Source organism: Sander lucioperca, chromosome 21 (assembly GCF_008315115.2).
Source record: "Sander lucioperca isolate FBNREF2018 chromosome 21, SLUC_FBN_1.2, whole genome shotgun sequence".
NCBI classification, from domain to species: Eukaryota; Metazoa; Chordata; class Actinopteri; order Perciformes; family Percidae; genus Sander; species Sander lucioperca.
In genome coordinates this window covers 15,183,670-15,203,638 of record NC_050193.1, presented here as the reverse complement: position 1 = coordinate 15,203,638, position 19,969 = coordinate 15,183,670, and the positions used below count along the sequence as shown (strand labels likewise).

Genomic DNA, 19,969 nt, shown 5'->3' with positions numbered 1-19,969 from the left:
TGAGCTAACGGAAAAAGTGACTGGCTGTTTAGCTGATGGAATTGGTGGTTGTCAGACAGACTACAAAAATAAACAGAGGAGGAAACAGAAGAATTAAAGTGATCAAAAACAAACAGAGAGAGAGAGAGAAAAGTGACGAGCGAAAGGGAGAAAGGATTACAGTTAATAATTAAATAATTGTACGAACAGATCAACAGAGAGAGCAGTGACAGGTCCTATCATCCTTCTCACTTGCTTTGCCAGTGTGTGTGTGTGTGTGTGTCTGTGTGTGTGTGTGTGTGTGTGTGTGTGTGTGTGTGTGTGTGTGTGTGTGTGTTTGTCCGAGGCCCTTGCTGCCTGTGTTATCTCACAAGGAGACTCATTAACATAGAAATGACTTCAGGAAGAGAAGTACAGCATTTCACCTCTGGTGAGAGACGGGAGGGAGGAAAGGAAGCTCTAGAAAGGAGGGAGGAGGAGTGACAGCACAGGAGGAGTGGAGAGAGAAAGAGAGAGAGAAAGGGAGAGGTGAGAGAGACTGTGCTAGGCTTGAAATATACACAAATTGTAGGGGTGTGGTTGGTGGGCATAGGTCTGGGCAACAAAGTACTTTTGTTAAGTCTGCTACATGTTAATAGAGTAAACACTGTGTCTAGCGATTAATATATAAGTCCGCGATCTTTCCCTGACCTTAAAGTTATAATTAATTCTAATATTAATTATTATAATTTTCATAAAATCAAATTCCATTTTTGATACTACTTATGGTCTGCATTTTTCTGCAATAGACATTTAGTGTATTCACATTCAGTAATTTCATCTCTATATAGCAGTTTATAGTGTTAGTGGCGGAGTCCGCCATTCCTGCACTGGGTTTAAAATTCCTACTTAATCCTACCTATAAACTGTCATCATTTCATCTCATTGATATAAGCCTCACCTTTTACTGTTCACTCTCTTTACACAGTGTCAGATCTGTACAATATTACAGCTAAAGCACACTGAACATTTTCTACCGCTGCTGGTTCACATTAAAAACTGTTGAAACCAAATATTTATTGTGATGACGCTACAGGAAACCCAATGCATTTGTCACAACGGTTGCACTGACTGCGATCATTCATCAAATAACAATGATTTACATTACAAAACATGATGTAAAACATCTAAATGAGATGCAATGAGTGTATGCAGTTATTTTCCTTCTTATGTTCTATGTCATTTTCTGTCTGCCGTGACTCCTTCTCTCCTTCTGAAAAGAAGCACAGTGTAGACTGCTGACAGCCACTTTCCTGAAAGATACAGTATTAACTTCTATTAAAAGCCTGATTACCATTTGGCTTATGACCCTGGTGTTGCTAGGCAGCAGGGGGTGGGGGCATGGGCCCATGTGGAGCAAAGCATCATGGGAAATGCAGTTTGAAATCACTGAAGTGTTTTGCCCTTTCTCTCTGTCTATTGTTTCTCTCTCTCTTTTCACAAGTCTCACTTTCCTCTCCTCTCAGTTATTGGCTGTACAACAGGAGGATGAGGATAGGAAGACGCGGCGGTTCTTGAAGAGAGGAGGAGGACTGCAGGGTTTCTGCTCAGTGAGCTGGAACCTTCTCACGCCTCTGGCCAGTGCTCAGAGACTGGGAGGAAAAGGAGGGGGCAGGCAAGACAAGAGGAAGAAATCAGAGGAAACGGAAAACCACAGAGAAATTAGAGAGTGAAAGATAAACTGTTTGGAGGAAGAGAGAGGAGGAGGAAGTGCAAGATGACTGACACAAATATTCTGCAAAGTGACTGAGCTGGATACATTCCCAGTCAGAGGAGGAACATAAGACACACATACAGTAGATACGTGTGCTTTTAGCATTAAAGAGTGAGTTTCTATGAAATATTACAAGACCAGTATATGAGTATTCATGTATTCATACATGTATGCATTGGTGAGGATCACAATGTGTATAATGCATATCTTTGCCGGTGCACAGAATGTGTGGGTATGTGTGTCCATATGTTTGTATTTGTGTGTTTTACCAGATGGGAAAGACTCCTGCAGAGAGAGAACATATGGTGATGTGGCATGATTTTGGCGTGATGCTAATATGTCAAAACTATGATTTATGACTTAGACGTCCACAGACACAACCACGGGAAAATCTCTATGAAAGTGTATTTTGAAAGTGAGAATATGTCATATGTGTATTGCCTCATTTGGCAGCAGAAGAAAACATTTATTTCTGACCAGATTTGATTTCCAAAGATTCAAATATCATCTCCATTTTTTTGAAAATTGTGTGGAAAAAGTTAATGCTTCAATAATGTGTTTGTGTAAGAAAGGACACTTTGAGGAAGACACAAGGTCAGTGATAATGTGAAAGCGTTTCTAATGTGCGTGCATAATGAAAATGTGTGTAAGGGTGTTTGTATGTATGTGTGTGTGTTGGACAAATGATTTGGCGAAAGACTGACAGTTAGATTGATTCTTTAAGAGAGAGAGGAAGTGGCGAGTGAATGAAGGGGGAGACACAGAGAAAGAGATGTATCTTAATTGTGAAGGCACATGTCTGATGGTGTGAAAGTGTGTCTAATATGTTTGCCTAATGAAAATGTGTGTAGAGCTGCAAGAGCGAGAGTGTAAAAGAGAGAGGAAATGTGCGAGAAAGAAAGATAGTGTGAAATAAATCCAATAAGCTCCTCCGTCATGCTCCCCTCTTGAGCGTTTTTAAGATCCACTGAATGAAATAAATAAGATATTCTTTTGCTTTTGTCAGTTTTCCTTTTTTCATCTCTCTCTCTCTCTCTCCAGTGTGCTGCAGTGCCCTGCTGTCGTTCACTTCAGTCTCCATCTTCCCTTCATTATTTTCTTTCCATCAGCAAGAGCAGCTAGCCTCTTTGCTAGTCTAGTAAACCACAAAATAGGTGCAAGCACATTCACTCCCTCTGCCCAGTTAAACCATTGCCGTGCTGCCACAAACGCATGCTTTGTGTCATTTGTACGAGTACATTTAGTTTTTTGCTGTACGAGTACAAGTTTTGTTTTGATAGTTTCAAGTTTGTTTTAATTTTTTTTGTCTTATTTATATGTGTTTTTGGTAGTGATGGCGAGATGAAGCCTCATGAAGCATTGAAGCTTTCCAGCAAATTGGTTCGCAAACGGGTTCATTTCTCGAGGCTTTATTTGCTCACTATACCACCTGTTGGTCAAAGAGTGTAAAACAGGCAGATATATTATGATCCATGTGATCTATGTGATCCATGTTTATCGGTGTTTTAAGCCCCCTGCGTCTCCTTCCAGGCAGCGCTGCCTGGAAGGCACTAGGATTACTGCATACAGTCAAGGGAGAAGCCCATAGAGAGTCCATGAAAGCATTGGATCAAAATATTCCAGCAACGTTTTGCTCCTACTCACGCTCTCCATCTCTGCAAGATTCGGAATGATTGAGATTTCTCTTGGCGCAGCTACCAGAAGACTTACAACTTTTCAGACAGGTTGCTCACGTCACATCTACGTCGTCAAGCTTGGTTTTCAGCTGCGCAGTACGCTCAGCCATCACAGGATAAAGTGCATCTAATTGACTTTACTGGTCTACATCGAAGTCTATGGCATCGCTGTGTCCATTTATTTCACTGTCTATGGCTGCTGGCCGCTGCCGGGCCTGGCTACTTGTTTGCCTGGCGCCGCTGAGTCACGTGACGGTACAACATCGAATCCCAAGAGGGGGGAGTAGGAGCAAAGTGTGCCTGCTCCGCACTGTGACAGGAGCGGCACTTGAAAGCAGCGGCACTTACACATACACAGACAGCCAGGTCGCCTATTTGGTGAAACCGCAGCAGTGCATACTAGAGAGAAACTAAAACTAAAGTATCGATCTCATTACACTGGTATTGATCAATATCGATACCAATTTTGGTATCGATATTATCGATATTTGGATCGATCCGCCCACCACTAATCAACAGGCTTATTTGTCTAAAACGGTACAAGCCTCGATACGCGCGTCACGGAAAACCTCCGGGATTTCTCAACACACGCTTCGAAGCCTCGGCACAGAACGTAACTGCACTAGTATTTGGCCACACTGTAAATAAATACACACGCTTTGGAATTCAAGAAGTCTGCCTTGCTATCACACTCTGGCTACGCTACACAACACAATCCAGAAGTATTTGAAAGTTGTAGAAGTAACTAAGCATTACTGATATTAACTTTGATTTAGAGGATAACACAAGAAGCACCAGCATCCACATGATAGATGCTAGAATGTTGATAATCAAATGTAGCTGGCATACTGCACAAGAATCAACACCTACTGTAAGTTAGCAGCTAGCTAACTATAAAAGGTTAGGTTAAAAGACAGGGTTTGGGTTAGGGTTACATCTAGTTACTTATAAGGTGAATCCCGTCTCCATGTAAAATGAATAATTATAAAGTAGATTATTGCTGTGTTTGGCCTCATATTTATTAACTACAACGTTCAAATACGTGTCTTTGTTGACGCAGTATGTCCGTGTTGTCCTGCCAGTTACATTCGGTTTCAACATTATAGCATCTACCCATTAGTCACATTAGTTGCCTGAAAGGCACATTTGACAGGAAATGAGACAATAAGAGATCTTTCAACATGATTTATTATTCTACAATCGAAAACACCACAATACACATTTTCTTATTGTAAACTATCTCACAAAACACATTCTTACTCTTTTTGCAATTATCTTCAGGTTATTGTTAAACTAGGCTATTTGTTGTTTAGCACGTAAGCCCGGCTGAAATCAAAGCAGAAATAAGTTCATGAGGCAAGCATCAAATTTAAATTGTACTAATAACTCATCAGATTTCAAGTGTAATGTCAAGTAGCCTTGGCAAGGCTACAGACTGCAAGAGAAAAAGGGAGAATATATAAAGGGAAGCTGTATGGGACAAATCAGGGATAATGAGAGGATACTGATAAAGACCGGATTGGAGACAAGAAAGAGGGAAGTAAGAAAATGAAAACAAGCGGGAAATGGATCTTGAAGAGAAGAGAGGAGAGGAAAATGGTGGAGAGGGTGAGCCAAGAAGAAAAAAGCCTATAGAGAGAGATAAAGGTCAAGAGAAAAGAAAATGAGGTAAGAAAAGACAATGAGGAAGCTGAGTGGGAGAGGAAGAAGGAGAGGGAAAGGTCAGAAGAAAAAATAAAATGACAGATGGAAAGGCGTGATCAAAGAAAAGGTCGGAAAGAAAAAAAGGAGTAAAGAAAAGAGAATGAGTTGGCACACGTTTAGGCCATTACTGTTCCCCCTGCATAAACTATGACATTGTATGAGTGGGTGGCTAGAAGGTTAAACAGGTATTTTTTGATGTAAAATGTCATTATATTTTAGTCCTCAGAAAGTTTTTTGTTTTCTATTGCAACTCATATATATATATATATATATATATATTTTTTTTTTACCACTAAACACATAAACGTCTCTGTGTATAAATGTAATTATGGAAATGGAAAACTCTTACCTCTAAAGACTTGAAAAATATGTATATATGTACAAATGAAGCAGAACATGAACATTGTATAATATTTCATAAATAGGTAACAATGGCATGAGACATACTTTTATCATAAATTAAACCCTATTGTCTAATAAAGTAATTATCACACACCAGTCTATCAATCAACACTTAATATAGGATACATCCATATCATGTGGTACACGATATGAAAGAGAGAGAGAGAGAGAGAGAGAGAGATCATCACATGCATGCATAGTATAATTCCTTATAGTCCTGATGTGGGATTTTCAACACCATAACATAACCAGAACTGATGATTGGGTTCTTAAAACACTGAGAACGGAGTGTCATGAGGAGTTTATATATGTGTTACTGTAGATGTGCGGTAGTTCTCATTTCATGTTGGCTCCCTCAGGTCTGCTTTTAGCTTCAGTCTTTGCCAAAAAGAGAGATTTCTAATAAGATTTGAATACTTATTGTATATTAAATTGTACAGTTCTTAACATACTGAATTACATGCATGCACAGTTACACACGCACGCACGCACGCACGCACGCACACACACACACACACACACACACACACACACACACACACACACACACAGGTAGATACAGCTGTCGAGTGCTATTAAAGGCTTCAGGGTCTACGACTCCCAACAGCAGATGTTAAGAGTAGGCGTGATTAACATTAGGAGATATTAACACCCTTGACCTGAGCAATACACAGCTCTACGCTTGAGAGAGGCCGAAACACAAATTATTCTTTTATATTTAACATTATACAACATCTAAACAAAAGAACAGGACTGCAGAGTCAGATCCAGTGAGTTTGGAAGGATCCTGTGTGTTTGTCTATGGTTATATATAAATATGTACAATATATGCATATGTACTTATAGTAGGCTATACATGACGGTACTGTTGTGCTGTTTAGAGAAGGGGAAACATTCTAGGCCTGTGTAATGGACCTACAGTATATGTCTTGTGTGCCTCCAGGAGCGAACATTTCACAGTCATTGTCCGCCTTGTTACGCTTGTGTATGTGTGTATGTGTGTGTGTGTGTGTGTGTGTGTGTGTGTGTGTGTGTGTGTGTGTGTGTGTGTGTACAGTATAGGGATGTAATGTGGTTTGAAGCTGGAAGGCAGATTTGCTGAATTTGAAATAATTGGCTTTATCCAATGAAGCCTTATAAACCACGCACACACAAAAATGTTCATACATATGTTTATGCACGCAAAACACAGCACTAATACAAACATACACACATGGGTGAGAAGGAAGGAAGTGCAAAATAAAGAATTGAGAAAAACAGCATTGCTCTTGTTATTATTGCTGTTTGTGAAATCGCTCACTTGGGGGTTGTGAAAGCGGCTTCTCATTCTCTGTGTGTATCTGCCTGTGTGTGTGTATGTGTGCATGCTCCACTAGTGACTGCCGCATCGCCGACCCTGTGACACCACGTCATATTAGGCTCCCAGTGAGGCCTTGTCAGAAGTACGGATTAGAGCCAAAACAAAAATAAATATAAAGGAGAGAGAACGTGGGGAATGGGGGAAGGGAGAAAGGAGAAGGCAAGAGCCAAAAGAAGAAAAAGGAGGACAAGAAGGACGAAAAGATTTGACAGGCTGTGAAGTTTGCTCATTAGGCATATTTCTCTCTGATGGCCCAGTGTGAGACGCTCAGTCAGAGTGTGTGTCAGCACTTGCACAGTGCAAACCATGACAGTGCACAGGCTGGTTAAAACAGGCAACAATGGTCAAGACACACAAATTGAACTGATACACAGCAGCTCTACTCACGGTGCATTCTAAGTTAGCTATCAGTGGAGGCAAAGCCTGTGTACTTCTAGGAAAATGGCTGCAGAAGATACTGCTGACACTGTGGATGCAGATGTGGATGCCGTTTTAGGACTTCAGAAATGTATCATTATTACTCTTAAATATGAGTGATGAGGGTAGTAACAAGATCAAATATATAAAAAGGATAACATCATTTAATGGCAACAAAACATTCACTAGAAACAACCAAGGTATATTTCCTGTTTGTTTGGTCCCATCTCTCTATGTCTACATTTATCAATGTGTGGACAGGGGACTCAAAACTCAAAATTAGGATGGGAATGACTGTGCCATGTTTAAAAGACATAGCTTCTTTCAACATTACTCACACAGTCATTTTAACTGCACCAGGCAAACCACACCCCATAGACTGACACTGCTGCTTGTATCCATTCAGATTTGTTTAACATTTCAGTGATTAGTTACTCGCCTTGCATGGTTTGGTTTGAGATGACACAATGATGAAGTTAAACGTGTGGAGCAACACTAGAGAACATATCACAATACTTTAATTAGGAAAAGTGAAAATAGTTTAGGTTTGGTGTAGATTTGAGCTGACTAATGCCATAAACAGAGAAGAAAATACATGTATATATATAATTCTGGCATAAAATTAAGAAAAGGGAGTTCTTGTTCAGCCGGCAAGCAAGAGCTGGGCTGCCATATCACTGTAATGCGTTGTGTACATAATAATATAATAAATAAATAATCAATTGTGGTCTTTTTGAATTTATATTTTTCCATAAATCTAGCATGTATATTGTCCTGTATAAAAAGCACATTTGACACAGAGGGTCATTTTTGACACAATACTTCAAATCTTTGGTATCCAGGTTTTTGTGCAAATTTGATGTTGTGATACCGTTCTTGTGCTGAAGTATTGGACAAACCCCTATTGGCCTAAAAGAAATGCAAACATTTACTGAACTTACTGAACAAAATAAGTAGACTTTTAGTGCTAGTTTGCCCTCCTATCTGCTCTGAAAAATCTTTTCTACCAGTCCATCAGTGTGGCTAGTGTGTGTTAATTTCCAGGAGCCACATATTCAGGGTTAGTGTAGGTGAAGCCAAGGAAGTCGTCCTGGTCCAGGTTCATGATGACGAGCTTGTCTGTCGGCGTCAGGTCCACCGGCATCTTGGTGAACTCCTTGTCAAAATTACAGGTGTCCCGACGGTTTCTCTGCAGGTGCAGTTTATGAGATTATGAAGGGGAGAAGGTATGATGAGAGGAAGAATTGAAGAGAAGGAGGAAAAATGGAAATTGTTGGAAGAGAATGAAATGGATTGAAAAAGAGAAAACATTACTGTTAGATACCTAGTACAATATCATCTGCATAAAAGCGCAAGTCATTTTCATTTGAAATGTTTCCTTTGTTCATGTTAGAGGTAAATATTTTCAGATCGTTTAGTACACAGTCTCGTTACAATTTCCTTACAAAGGCTTTTGGCTTGTTGGCATGTAGATTCGTTAATGCAACTGTATTATTGTCAATATGACTCATTGACTCAGGACTATTGTTAGAGGAATAGTTCATCATTTTGGATAATATGCTTATTTGCTTTCTTCCTGGGAATTAGATAGATGAGGATCAATAACACTCTCATATCCGTCTGTTCAATATGAAGCTGGAACCAGCAGCCAATTAGCTTAACTTAGCCTAAAGACTTGAAACAGGGGGAAACAGCTAGCCTGGCTCTGTCTGAAAGTAACCAAATCCGCCTAGATTATCCTGGGAGGTGAAGACATGCTTTCTAGGGCTTGGTATCGTTAAAAGAATTACGATACCAGTACCAATATCAGTACCCTTAAAGTGATACCGATACCAATTGAGTACTTCATTTAATACCTTTTTTTCTACTTCATTCATTACTTATCATGTGAATGGAAGCATCTCGGCATGCTGAACTGCCTACACCGTCAAATACACCGTGCTCGACCTCACCACACCACAGACTGTATGGGTTTTAGCTGCTGTGGTAGCGGGCCAATCCCACGTCGCATTAAATCGAAGAATGCTTGCGGTGATTGACTGCGAGCAAAAACCATACAAATAGTCATTTTTTTTGTAGATCTGGGTACAAAATGAATGCAGGAATCGTCTGCCGGTATCGTTTGACTGGAGAAGGTTCAATACAACTTGGTGTTGGGTTATTTTGGTCGATAACTTAAAGGTATTTAGTACCGATACTCAGCACTACCTCTTTCTAGTCTAAGCTTAACTAATCGACTGCAGTCTCTAGCTTCATGTTTATCGTACAGACACGGGAATGGTATTGATCTTGTTATCTAACTCTCGTCAAGAAATTTCCAAAAATGTCAAACCATTCCATTGAGACAATTGGCTTTTGAAGTGTTGCCGTGATGTTGGGCTACTTAGATTTTCTTTTGATGATTAGAATGTTTTCAAAAAAGTAAATGCAATGCTACTGTAAATATCTTGCTGCAACAACCCCACTGAATCTCAGCAAATTTGTAATAAACATGATAAAAAAATATAAAAATATATAGTCAATATTTTATTTGATGGAAAGGCAATTATTTTACACACCTTACAACACTATTATATTTGATCTAATCATTTCTTAAAAGAATACCATCACCTTGTGGCAATGGTGTTTGCGCCATCTGACAATGCAGGAAGCTGTGTGCTGTCAACACTATGACCCAGCATATTACACATATAATATGTAGCATATAGAGTGAATTTAAAGTGCTGTCCTCGATTCAGACTTTTATGTTACTTCCCTTTTTATCTCACCTGAATATCCAATATCTCTAGCTAGCAGCCAATGTCTTTTTTAAAAACATTATCTCTGTAATGCCAGGATAGTTTTACGGCTCAACACTGAGCCTCCTTTTGTCCACTGTGACAGGTACAAGACTACAGAAGACATACCACACCTGACAAGAAAAGATGTAGGCACAGGTGCCTGGATGTGCTAAGCAATGGAGTGAATCTACAAAAATGCAGCTTTTCTTTAGTTTAAACAGTGAAAAATAGGACAGCTGTATATTCTGTCTGCCCGCTTCGATGCTGCTGGTGTGTGGGTTCACGTAGAAAATAATAGGAACAAACACAGCACCCTCCTCTAGTCCTGTCTTTGCTGTGATGGTCCCTTTTGTTTATGCTATTTGTAATCAGGGCACAAACTTGATGTGATAATGATTTGCTAATGTTAGGATGCTACAAGTAGCACCTGTATGAATGATGACAGACGAAAAGAAGATAAAAGATAGAGATACAAAAGATGCATGGATATGATGAAACAGGAAGAAGGGGAGACATCTCGTGCCTTGAATAAAGTTCAAGTAAAATAATCAAAATGTCAAGTGGCGGCTGGCAACCCATACTAAAAAGATCTCAAAACAGAGGAAAAACAAAAATATACTGTATATTTAATATATTTTAGAAAAAAAAGAGGGAGGGTGAGTAGAGGAAGTGCAGATAGAGATATGAGATAATATACTAAGAAAGAGGGATAAAAGAAAGATGCTCAGCGACATGAAAGAAGACAATGAAAGAGAGAGAGAGACTGGAGTAGAGGCAACTGTGACTTTGTGAAGGATTTGAGGGAAATCTGTGTGTGTGTGTGTGTGTGTGTGTGTGTGTTTTTGTATGTGGTAGTAGAGGGTTTCTCTGGGGCAGGGCATTGTTAATGCTTGGCTCAGTTGGTGGATGGACAGAGGAAAGAAAAGATCGAGCTGGGTGTAAAAGATGGAGGAGTGTACAGTATGTTAGTAAGTGGGGGAGGGGCAAGTTAGATGTGGTAAAAGAGAGTGGCTGCCATTTGATTCACTGACAGTGACATATTCGTACTTTTGGCGAGTTAATTCTTATTGGGACTACCCATGCTATAGGCACTCATGGTGCTGGTAGGCTCTGTATATAAGAGCAAACACCAAAGGAAAGGTTGTATTCACACACACAGTTATATCACTGTATGCCATATATGGCCTGGAGGATGTTCTCCAAAGAAGGCGAGCGAGGAGAAGCATAGGCTGTGTGTGTAAGATTGTGTGTGTTATGTTATTTGATTTTGCTAAAACTCGTTGAGCAGGATTGTTTAGGGGCATCCTCCATCTACTTTATGTCCAGGACAGGTACAGATTTGTGATACCTGACGGCTCGTTTAAAGATACAGTTTCTGAATACAGGCTGTGTGCACTTCTCTGTGGATTGAGCGTTTTGATACTTTCACAGTATTTATGTAACACCTTGACCTGCTTTATAATAAAAAAATAAATGGATCTCGCTTTTCGCAATATGGGATCTTTAATCTATGTGCTCTGTTTCTAGATCTCTCCAGAACAGAAAACAGCAGTAGATTATGACTCACTGGAAACACCTGTGTGGGCAAACATGTGGGTGTCATGTTCATGTCATAAAAGCGTTATCGTAATTACGAGTTTCCAAGTTGTAGATGGCGTCAACATCTAAGTCATAATTAGGACCGGGAAAGCTCCAGTTTCAACTTGGCATGTCTGAAAACCAAGCAAATCTATTGTTCAATATAATTAAACCTACATGTAATGGATATGGTGTTATATTAGCAAGGTTGTACAAACTATTTTTAACTCTCACACGACGAAGTCTGTAATGACATAGCTGTTTTGAGATTCTCGCGTGTCATTAAAATGGGGATCTGTCTACCATCATATATGGCATAAATGTGGCATTAGGTTTTCCTCTCTTTGTTCACTCTCTGTACACAATTTTTTTTTTTTATGTTTAATGTGAAAAAAGAATGAATACAAAAATAATATTGCCAAACATATTGGTGAAAATCTGATTTTAAAGTACAATTTGAAGTGCAAACATGCACATATAGCATTTATTTATCTATTTGTTACTTTGACAGACTGTGTCTCAACTGCTCTTTTGCTTTTTTGGTTTAAATTTTGTTGTCAGTGGAAGGATATTCTCAGCTGTGCTTGCCACAAGAGGACCCTGTTCACTGGAAACGGAGGTGACCAGAGTCCTCTTGCAGAAAGAGACAAAACTAATTCGTGTGTGGACCATTAAATGTGGGATGAATTATTGCGGGCAGATTTAGTCCTTAAAATATTTTTTTTCAGGAAAAGTCAGTGAAAACAATATATAATCACAGATACATAGAATCATGAGGTAAAGTTGGATAAAGAGAGCCGCAGAGAGGGAGAGAAGGAAATGGATCAAATAAAAGCTGGCCACATGAATATTTACATCACTGAGCAAGTAGCAGTCACAGAGAAAAACACACAAGGGTGATATCAGAAAATCCACAACCATAAATACATCCATAAAGGCAAGAGTCTGAGCCTATAACAGCATGTACGTTTGACGAATAATAACAATAATAATAATTATAAAATAGCTGAAGCAACAGTCCAACTCACAGCACGAAGAAGAGGAAGGAAAGAGGTGAAGAGAAAAAGAGACAGGACTAAAGAAAAGGAGAATCTAGCAAAGTAGATGTTGATTGTTGGCCCAAAGTTGATGCAATCTTGGCTGATTTCTACTTTTTGACAAGAGCTAGGCAAAGGAAGGTGGGGTCAGAAACAACAATGAGAGAGACAGAGAGGGACAGGAGAGCTGTCAAAATCACATGGAACAACAAACCAATGTTGCATCTCCTACCTTCATCTGCTAACTCTCCTGAGAGGGGCTCCCTCCATCCACAGGGACACACCTGCCACAGCTGGCCCAGATCCACCTCACGTTCCTGGGCATGATATTCACTAGAACGCCTCGTCTCAAGAGAGGCCTGGTACAACACTTAAATAGTGCTGTAATTTCCTTTCCAAATGATATATCAGAGATGTAGTTTTGTGAACTTTAGTTTTATTCAACTTTGTCAATCCACAGTCAGTACAAACTCCTACTTAGTAGCCAAACATCATTCAAATTAACAGAACTTTATTTTTAAACTGTAGTGGAGATCCCAAAGTTTCCAAAGATAATGTCATTTTAGAGAGATGTGTATAACATACAACATATAACATAAAGTCTTGGGTTTGAATATTTCACTCAGTGTAAACATAATATAGCTTTGATGAAGAGATGGAACAAGCTGATACATAATGTATGGTGTCAGACAGCATGGAATAAGATGATTCTTATAACCTTAATCCCATTTAAGTGGAAAAGGGCGGACACTGTACGTTAAAAATACAAATGCACACCTACATAGGTGTTTTTAATGGGGGTTGATTAGACTTGAAGATGTGGGGAGCTATGTTGGAATTAATAAAGTAGAATGAACAGTCTGGTCATGCATTTCTTCTCATCATGTTTATAATACTAGAGCTCCTTTCACACACGCACTGCAACAATGAAATTATTTAGACATTACCCAAAGAAGCTGCATGTGAGAACGCAAATGTCCGAAAATCAGTTAGACCGGACATTAAACAGACTTTACCTTGACAGCGCCCTCGTACAAACTCAGTGTAATGACCGATTGAGCCCACATGTGACCAACCAGGTCGTTGTGTGGAGAATTCACAGCGAGCAAGTGAGCGTGTCGATGACTTTTCTAGGTGAGAAGAAGGGTGATTTACATGAAGACACCAACTGACGTCTAACTGACGTCTGACTGGAGATGACAAGATTCGGGAACTTCTGTCAGTTAGGGGCAGACGTTGAAATCGTCAAACAATGTCACGGAACGGCAAGAGACTCGGTTGTTTATGACCAAATTACGAACAGACTACACAGCCGTGGTGTAATCCAGGTCATGTCCTGCACCCTGCACGCTCTCTGGGTGCCACCCTTCGCCTAAACCAAACAAAGTATATTTCCAGTATGTGAGTACGCATCTGACAATGACAATCTGCTGTTGTGTGCTGCATGTTATGTGTGAAAGGCCAATTGGGACATTGTCCAGGGTTCATATGAGAAAACAGTTTCATGGAGCTAACATTTGCTTAGTTAGCTACCTAGCTACAGCTGAAAGACATCTGTCAGCGAAAGTTGTCATTTCAGCCGACGGTATCGACGATCGTTGGCTCAAAATGAGAAATCCTGCTGTTATTTACCTCTGTCTGAAATCAAGGAGCCATTATGACATTGCAGCAGTAACTAACGGGGAGGCGGGGCTTAGCAAATGTCAGTTAAAATCACCATCACCATTTTTCTGATGGGTGTTGTTATCTATCAGTATAGTTTGAATACAGCACAGTGGTCCCATATATGCTTTCATTATCAAATCCTGAAGGAATATTCTAGTAAATGTTATTCATCCATGTTAATAGTCACTATTGCTGATCGATAAACTGTCAAAATCAACGTCACTCAACTTATGACTTGCAGTTAAGACTGTTTATCTGACTGGAAACATAAACACAAGCGTCCCAAAACCTTGTAAATCCACTGTGTACACAGCTGAAGACCATGCATGCAGTTATTTATCACACACACACACACACACACACACACACACACACACACACACACACACACACACACACACACACACACACAGAGCTGCCAGCCATGTAGGCCAGCTCATAATGTGTTCCATCTCAACATGCTTCAATTGCAGTTACTGCTGGGAGGCAGAGAGACACAGAGATATGGAGAGAAAAAAAGAGAGAAAAAGATGCAGCAAAGGACATGGAGTGAGATAAATATCACTGGCCCTTGGTAAAGATGTACAGATAGAAAACTTGGAATATACAGCAGCATCAGGGCAAACACACAAATGTTTTTCAAGTCACTGTGTTCCAGAGGCTTTTAATAGAGAAACATGACTCTAAGTCTTTAATTTAGTCTTTGCCTTTTTACACATCCCTTCTCTCTCTCTCCCTCTCTTCTGCATTCCTGCCCCGCCCCCCCCCCCCCACCCCCCTCTGTCAACCTCTCTCTCTTTCTCTCTCGCTCTCTCACCCCATCTCTTTTCAGTAACGAGAGGATTAGCGGGAGACGAGCCTATGTCAGCTGAGGATGCGGGGAGAGTGGGAGGCACAGAGGAAAGGGGAGGTGAAGAGGAGAGGAGGGTGAATGAAAGGCGGTATCGAACGCTGACCTGTTTTGGGCTGATAAGCGCAGGCTGCTTTGTGCTGAAGCCACTGGCTTTAATTTGGGGGCTGCAACATTTGGAATTAATTATCACACACACTCCAGCACTGCTGCAGCTTACTGTGTACATGGCTATTACATCCACTCCAATACAAACTTTATACAGCTTATGTGCTGGAAGTTACTGTTACATAGGAGTTTGTATTGCTGTTATGATAAATTTGCATAAAATACAACTGCACCACAATGTTAGTATACAGTTAACAAAGAGGTATGTAGGGTATGCCTTCTGTTAAGAACTGTATGGGCAACAAAGCAACAGGAAGCTTTTCTTTTTCAACACACAAATATAAAGAACAGCATGTAAAACGTATAAGCTACAAGTTGAAGTGGAAAGCAGTAACCACGGAAATGCTTCACTGAATACATTTCATTCCACACCCAAAGTCGAGGTGAAAACTGACTCTTCAGCCATTTGCTAAGAATTAATTATTTATCTATTATCTGACAATATCGATCCTGGATGTTCTTTTAGCTTGCCTGCTAATCAGCTGGCTAATTAGTTGACGCGTTCTGTGAAAAAAAAGTTCATAAACCTTATCACTTAACAAGAATAATTATCTGCTCAATAAAATGAAAATGAGACAAAAGCTAACTTTCAACAGTGTGACATTAAAGCTAAGTATTCCAGACAATTTTTTAGTTTCCATATGCGTATATATCTGAAAACGGACTTAACAGCTAGCTTAGCTTTGTCTCCACAGTAAGTCGCTGCGCCTGGCCAGAAACACGTCCACATACCTCCACGTAAAAAACACAAGTTTCAGTTTTTACATTTCCATTTGTGTACAGAGACCTTTGGACAGAGCCAGGCTAGCTGTTTTTTTCAGTCTTTTGCTGCCTTGAAATGGAACTCGCAAGCTGATGGTTACGACATGGGAAGTTGTGTACACAATATGCTTGGCGTTCAAGTGGTTAAGTTAAAGAACAACATTGCTAGGCAATGGCTGTCGGTGTCTAGAAGCCATCGAGGCTAACAATTTAGCATATCAGCAAGCAGGTAACATAATGACTCAGACATAAAAATTACAAAGAAAAACTCTATGCGACTAAAATTACATTATATTAATTTACCATCCACCAAAAACTTTACTTCCATGGCCTTCGCCATTTCTGGAAACTTCGGAGCATTCTGAAAATTTCCACCAATGAGGTTGTGAATACAACAAGAGGAAGGCATTCATATGGACTCTTCTCATGAACACGGTAAACATGACCCCATTTGAAGGCAGCATTCATGCTAATTTAAGCTTACCATCCCCTGGCTTTAGCTTCATATTTAACAGACAGATATAAGAGTGGTATCCATCTTCTCATCTAACTCTCAGCAAGACGTGAATAAGCAGATGTGTCCAAAATGTCAAATTATCTAAGCATGTTACATGGCTGATGTACACAACACATGAAACAACCTAGAGGTCAATATTTCTTTGGTTTTTAGTTATACACATTTCATTACAACACAGGGCTGACCCATAACCCATTGTGAATATCTGGTCTGAGTTAAAAAGCAACAGCCTGCTTAGGTGGGACATGGGCGAGGTTTGTCAAACAATAAAAATGGAGTAAGTTGTGGACAGTCACAGCCAAGTATCCTATTATTACTTTGGACAAATGCTTAAACAATATTATAAAACTCTGTAAGCCAGATGTCACACTCTTATGGTCACATGCTTCAACAATCTGCCCATATGGAAAGAACTTAAAGGTCATGTTGACGAACTTCATTAAAGTTGAGCCTCGCTGTCACTGGCATAGTTTTTCTTTTCCCGTCAATGGATTTTCAACCTCACTTGCTCTCACCAGTTCTGTGATCACAGTCAGAACCTTCCCAGTAGATAAGGACATTTGGTGTGTTGTACACGCTGTTTCCCATCACATTGTGCCACGGCTAAGAAACACTGCATCTAGTTTGTGTCGGTACTTGTAAATGTTATATTGAACTAGGGATAGTTAATGGTGCAAGATCCAGTAACCCCTATTAAAAGAAAATGTGCAGCTATAGTCAGAGCAGCAGCAGCAGCAGCAGCAGCAGCAGCAACAGCTCGACTACAGTGGATTGGGATCAGCTTTAGAGGCGTCGTGAAGCGGCTGAGTGGCTCAGCAGGGCTGTGTGTATGTAGGCCGTGTTCTGCATGTTTTTTCCTTTAAGTCATCAGACCTACGCTCCCCCATCAGGGAAAGGCTCTTATGATAAGTGGCAGCCATGAAATATGCACAGCCTGTCGTAGCCGGCTGCCCCGCTTCACAATGCCTCGTTTTGCTTCCTCGTCCCCTCCCTTTCTCCTTTCCTCTGTCTCTTCTTACTACCTCCTCCTCTCTCCTCTGTTCATTGTTGAATTGCTTCTTCTCTTTCACCTGTATTCCTTTCTCTTTAACCCTCCATCACTCTAATCTCTTTCTCCTTTTCTTTACCCCCCACAGCAACTTTTTCACATCACATCAAAATGTACACAGTGAACATCATATGAACACAAAAACAAAAGCAAACACCCCCTAACACATCTTTTAAATCCTTTATTTTAGATATGCCTGTTTTTCCTGGAAAATAATAATAATAATAATAATAATTTTGGCGCATAGAAAGCATTGTGAGAAGTATTTTCTTAGCACACACAACAGTAGCTTGGATCACACTTTGGAAGCTATGCGGACACAGAAAACATAAATCACCCTAATATGTTAATTGTATATAAATCCTAACTAATAAAAAGCATTTTTCATGCAGAGTTGATTTTGCTTCTCCTTCAGCAGGAAGGAATCATACGTAGAAACAAAACCACAAATCCTGGAGTAAGACTCTCGTCCTTTACAATACTGACCACATGGTGTAAATATCAACATTTGACACAGTTATATATGTTTATGTATATATATATAGTTATTTGAAGTTGTTATAATACAGGTGACACTGACCGTAATGAATATTGACAATCGAGGTACGGGACAGATAATGGAACACAGATTTTGCTTTAGGTCATAAAAACACTGTTGTTGCATTTACATTCAGTCTCATAGTGGACAGACAGGACCAACGTTATCCAGATTTTAGTTAAGACTGTCCTTAAATCAGGGACTTTTCCGCCTCATCCATTAATCCAATCAAAATGTCAATGTTACTTTAGGGAACAGCTCTCAATGCCATGAAAAATAATAATGCATACATGCATTACAGGGGGCTGTGTGTGTGAAAATATTTTGATCAGTAATTAGACAACTAAAAGAGAACTAAGCCAGTGCATGGTTTTCAAGTCTAACTTCTTGGCATTCCCAAACAGGGATCGGGTCTTTGCTCCCTCAGCTTTCAAGTTAAACCCTCACGTGGTCCACTTATAAACAGAGCACAAATCACCACAGTCCTGCAAAAATGATCTTTCAAATTCTGACATTTTTCACTTTATGTTATGATATTCAAAAGCTTATGCCAAATTTGAGTCAAACTGTCTTTGTTTATCTACAAATATAATTGTAGTTATCAGAAAATTGTATGTGAAGATCCATTGCCTTCTGCAATAAAGTTGCAGCAAATACTTTAGGAAAGCCTGAATTACAAATTTTCTGTTTTGAAAAAATCATTATATTCTAATTCACTATCGATCATCATGGATACATTGATCCCCTATCAACTTCCAGTCACTTCCATACTGCAGATATTCTAAGATATCTGTTACTATCGTCGTGATAGTGTACATTACTAGTCACGCTTGTGGAAACCACATTGACTCCCACACCTGTTAGCATGAAAGATAACTGTTCAACTGAAATACCCGTACGACACTGTGGCTTGATTCTTCTTCACCTGCAGATACTGTATAACTTCATGCCACTACAACTGATAAACATCAGTGAACCTGAATGTGCCCACTTTGCAGAAAAAAACCGATGCCCCTCTGTGATAAGTGTGATATGAGGAAGCACTTCAGCCACTTCCGCACAACGTTAGCTGCTCTGCACTGAAGTGTATAAGGTACTGCCATCTATCTCTCTGGCTGGATACATATGCCCACTAATAAGCTTCATAACCTCACAGCCTCTTGCATGTGAATTAACTACAGTCCAAATCTGAGCCTTCTAAAGGATGGTTCAGTACCAATGCTGCCTTCCTGTGAACAAGCTTATTGCTAGCTAGAGGAAACAAGAGACAAAGCACACACATTTTTCTGCTTCAGAAGGCCTAGCTTTAACCTGTGTCCCCAATTGCTACTGCTGTGAGCTAGAATGAGAATTTTTATTGCGCATGGAGATGGCTATTTGAAAGACACCAATCACATTAAGTTGAGCCTCAAATCCTTTCCCACATAGCCAAAAAACTAGATCAGAAAGGTAGAGCTACATGAAATATTTGAACGCAGTTTGAAATCCAGCTAGTGGCCTTTTTCCTACCACAGAAACTTTCCCCAGGCTTGGGAACTTTTTTTTTTTAAATGCTTAGGTACTGAACCTGCATTTTGAAAGCAGGATTACATTTTAGTTTCCAGGCCATAGAAAACATCTCTGGTACTGAGGTGGTGCTTTCCAGGAACTATCGAGGTGGACTTTGCAGTACTTAATGTCAATAATGATTCAAACACAAGGTTTAAGACACTAACCTCTATACAGCTTTCATTAA

The 19,969-nt window shown here is 39.8% G+C and overlaps 1 protein-coding gene across 2 annotated transcripts in view; it reads right to left on the bottom strand.

The window, feature by feature from the left end:
* Positions 1-4,579: 4,579 nt before the first annotated feature.
* The window catches only part of LOC116065376 (protein kinase C beta type), a 107,101-nt gene continuing 91,711 nt past the window's right edge, over positions 4,580-19,969 (bottom strand). The window contains exons 17-18 of one of the 2 annotated variants that reach the window (XR_004896172.1): positions 6,705-8,480; positions 4,580-6,647 (exon numbers count right to left, since the gene is read on the bottom strand). Coding sequence is in view for 1 of the 2 variants with exons in the window: in XM_031320858.2 (XP_031176718.1) it covers positions 8,325-8,480 (156 nt within the window). In the remaining variant the exon portion in view is untranslated. Of the gene's footprint in view, positions 8,481-19,969 lie in introns of both variants that reach the window. The other variant, XM_031320858.2, reaches the window with a different exon arrangement.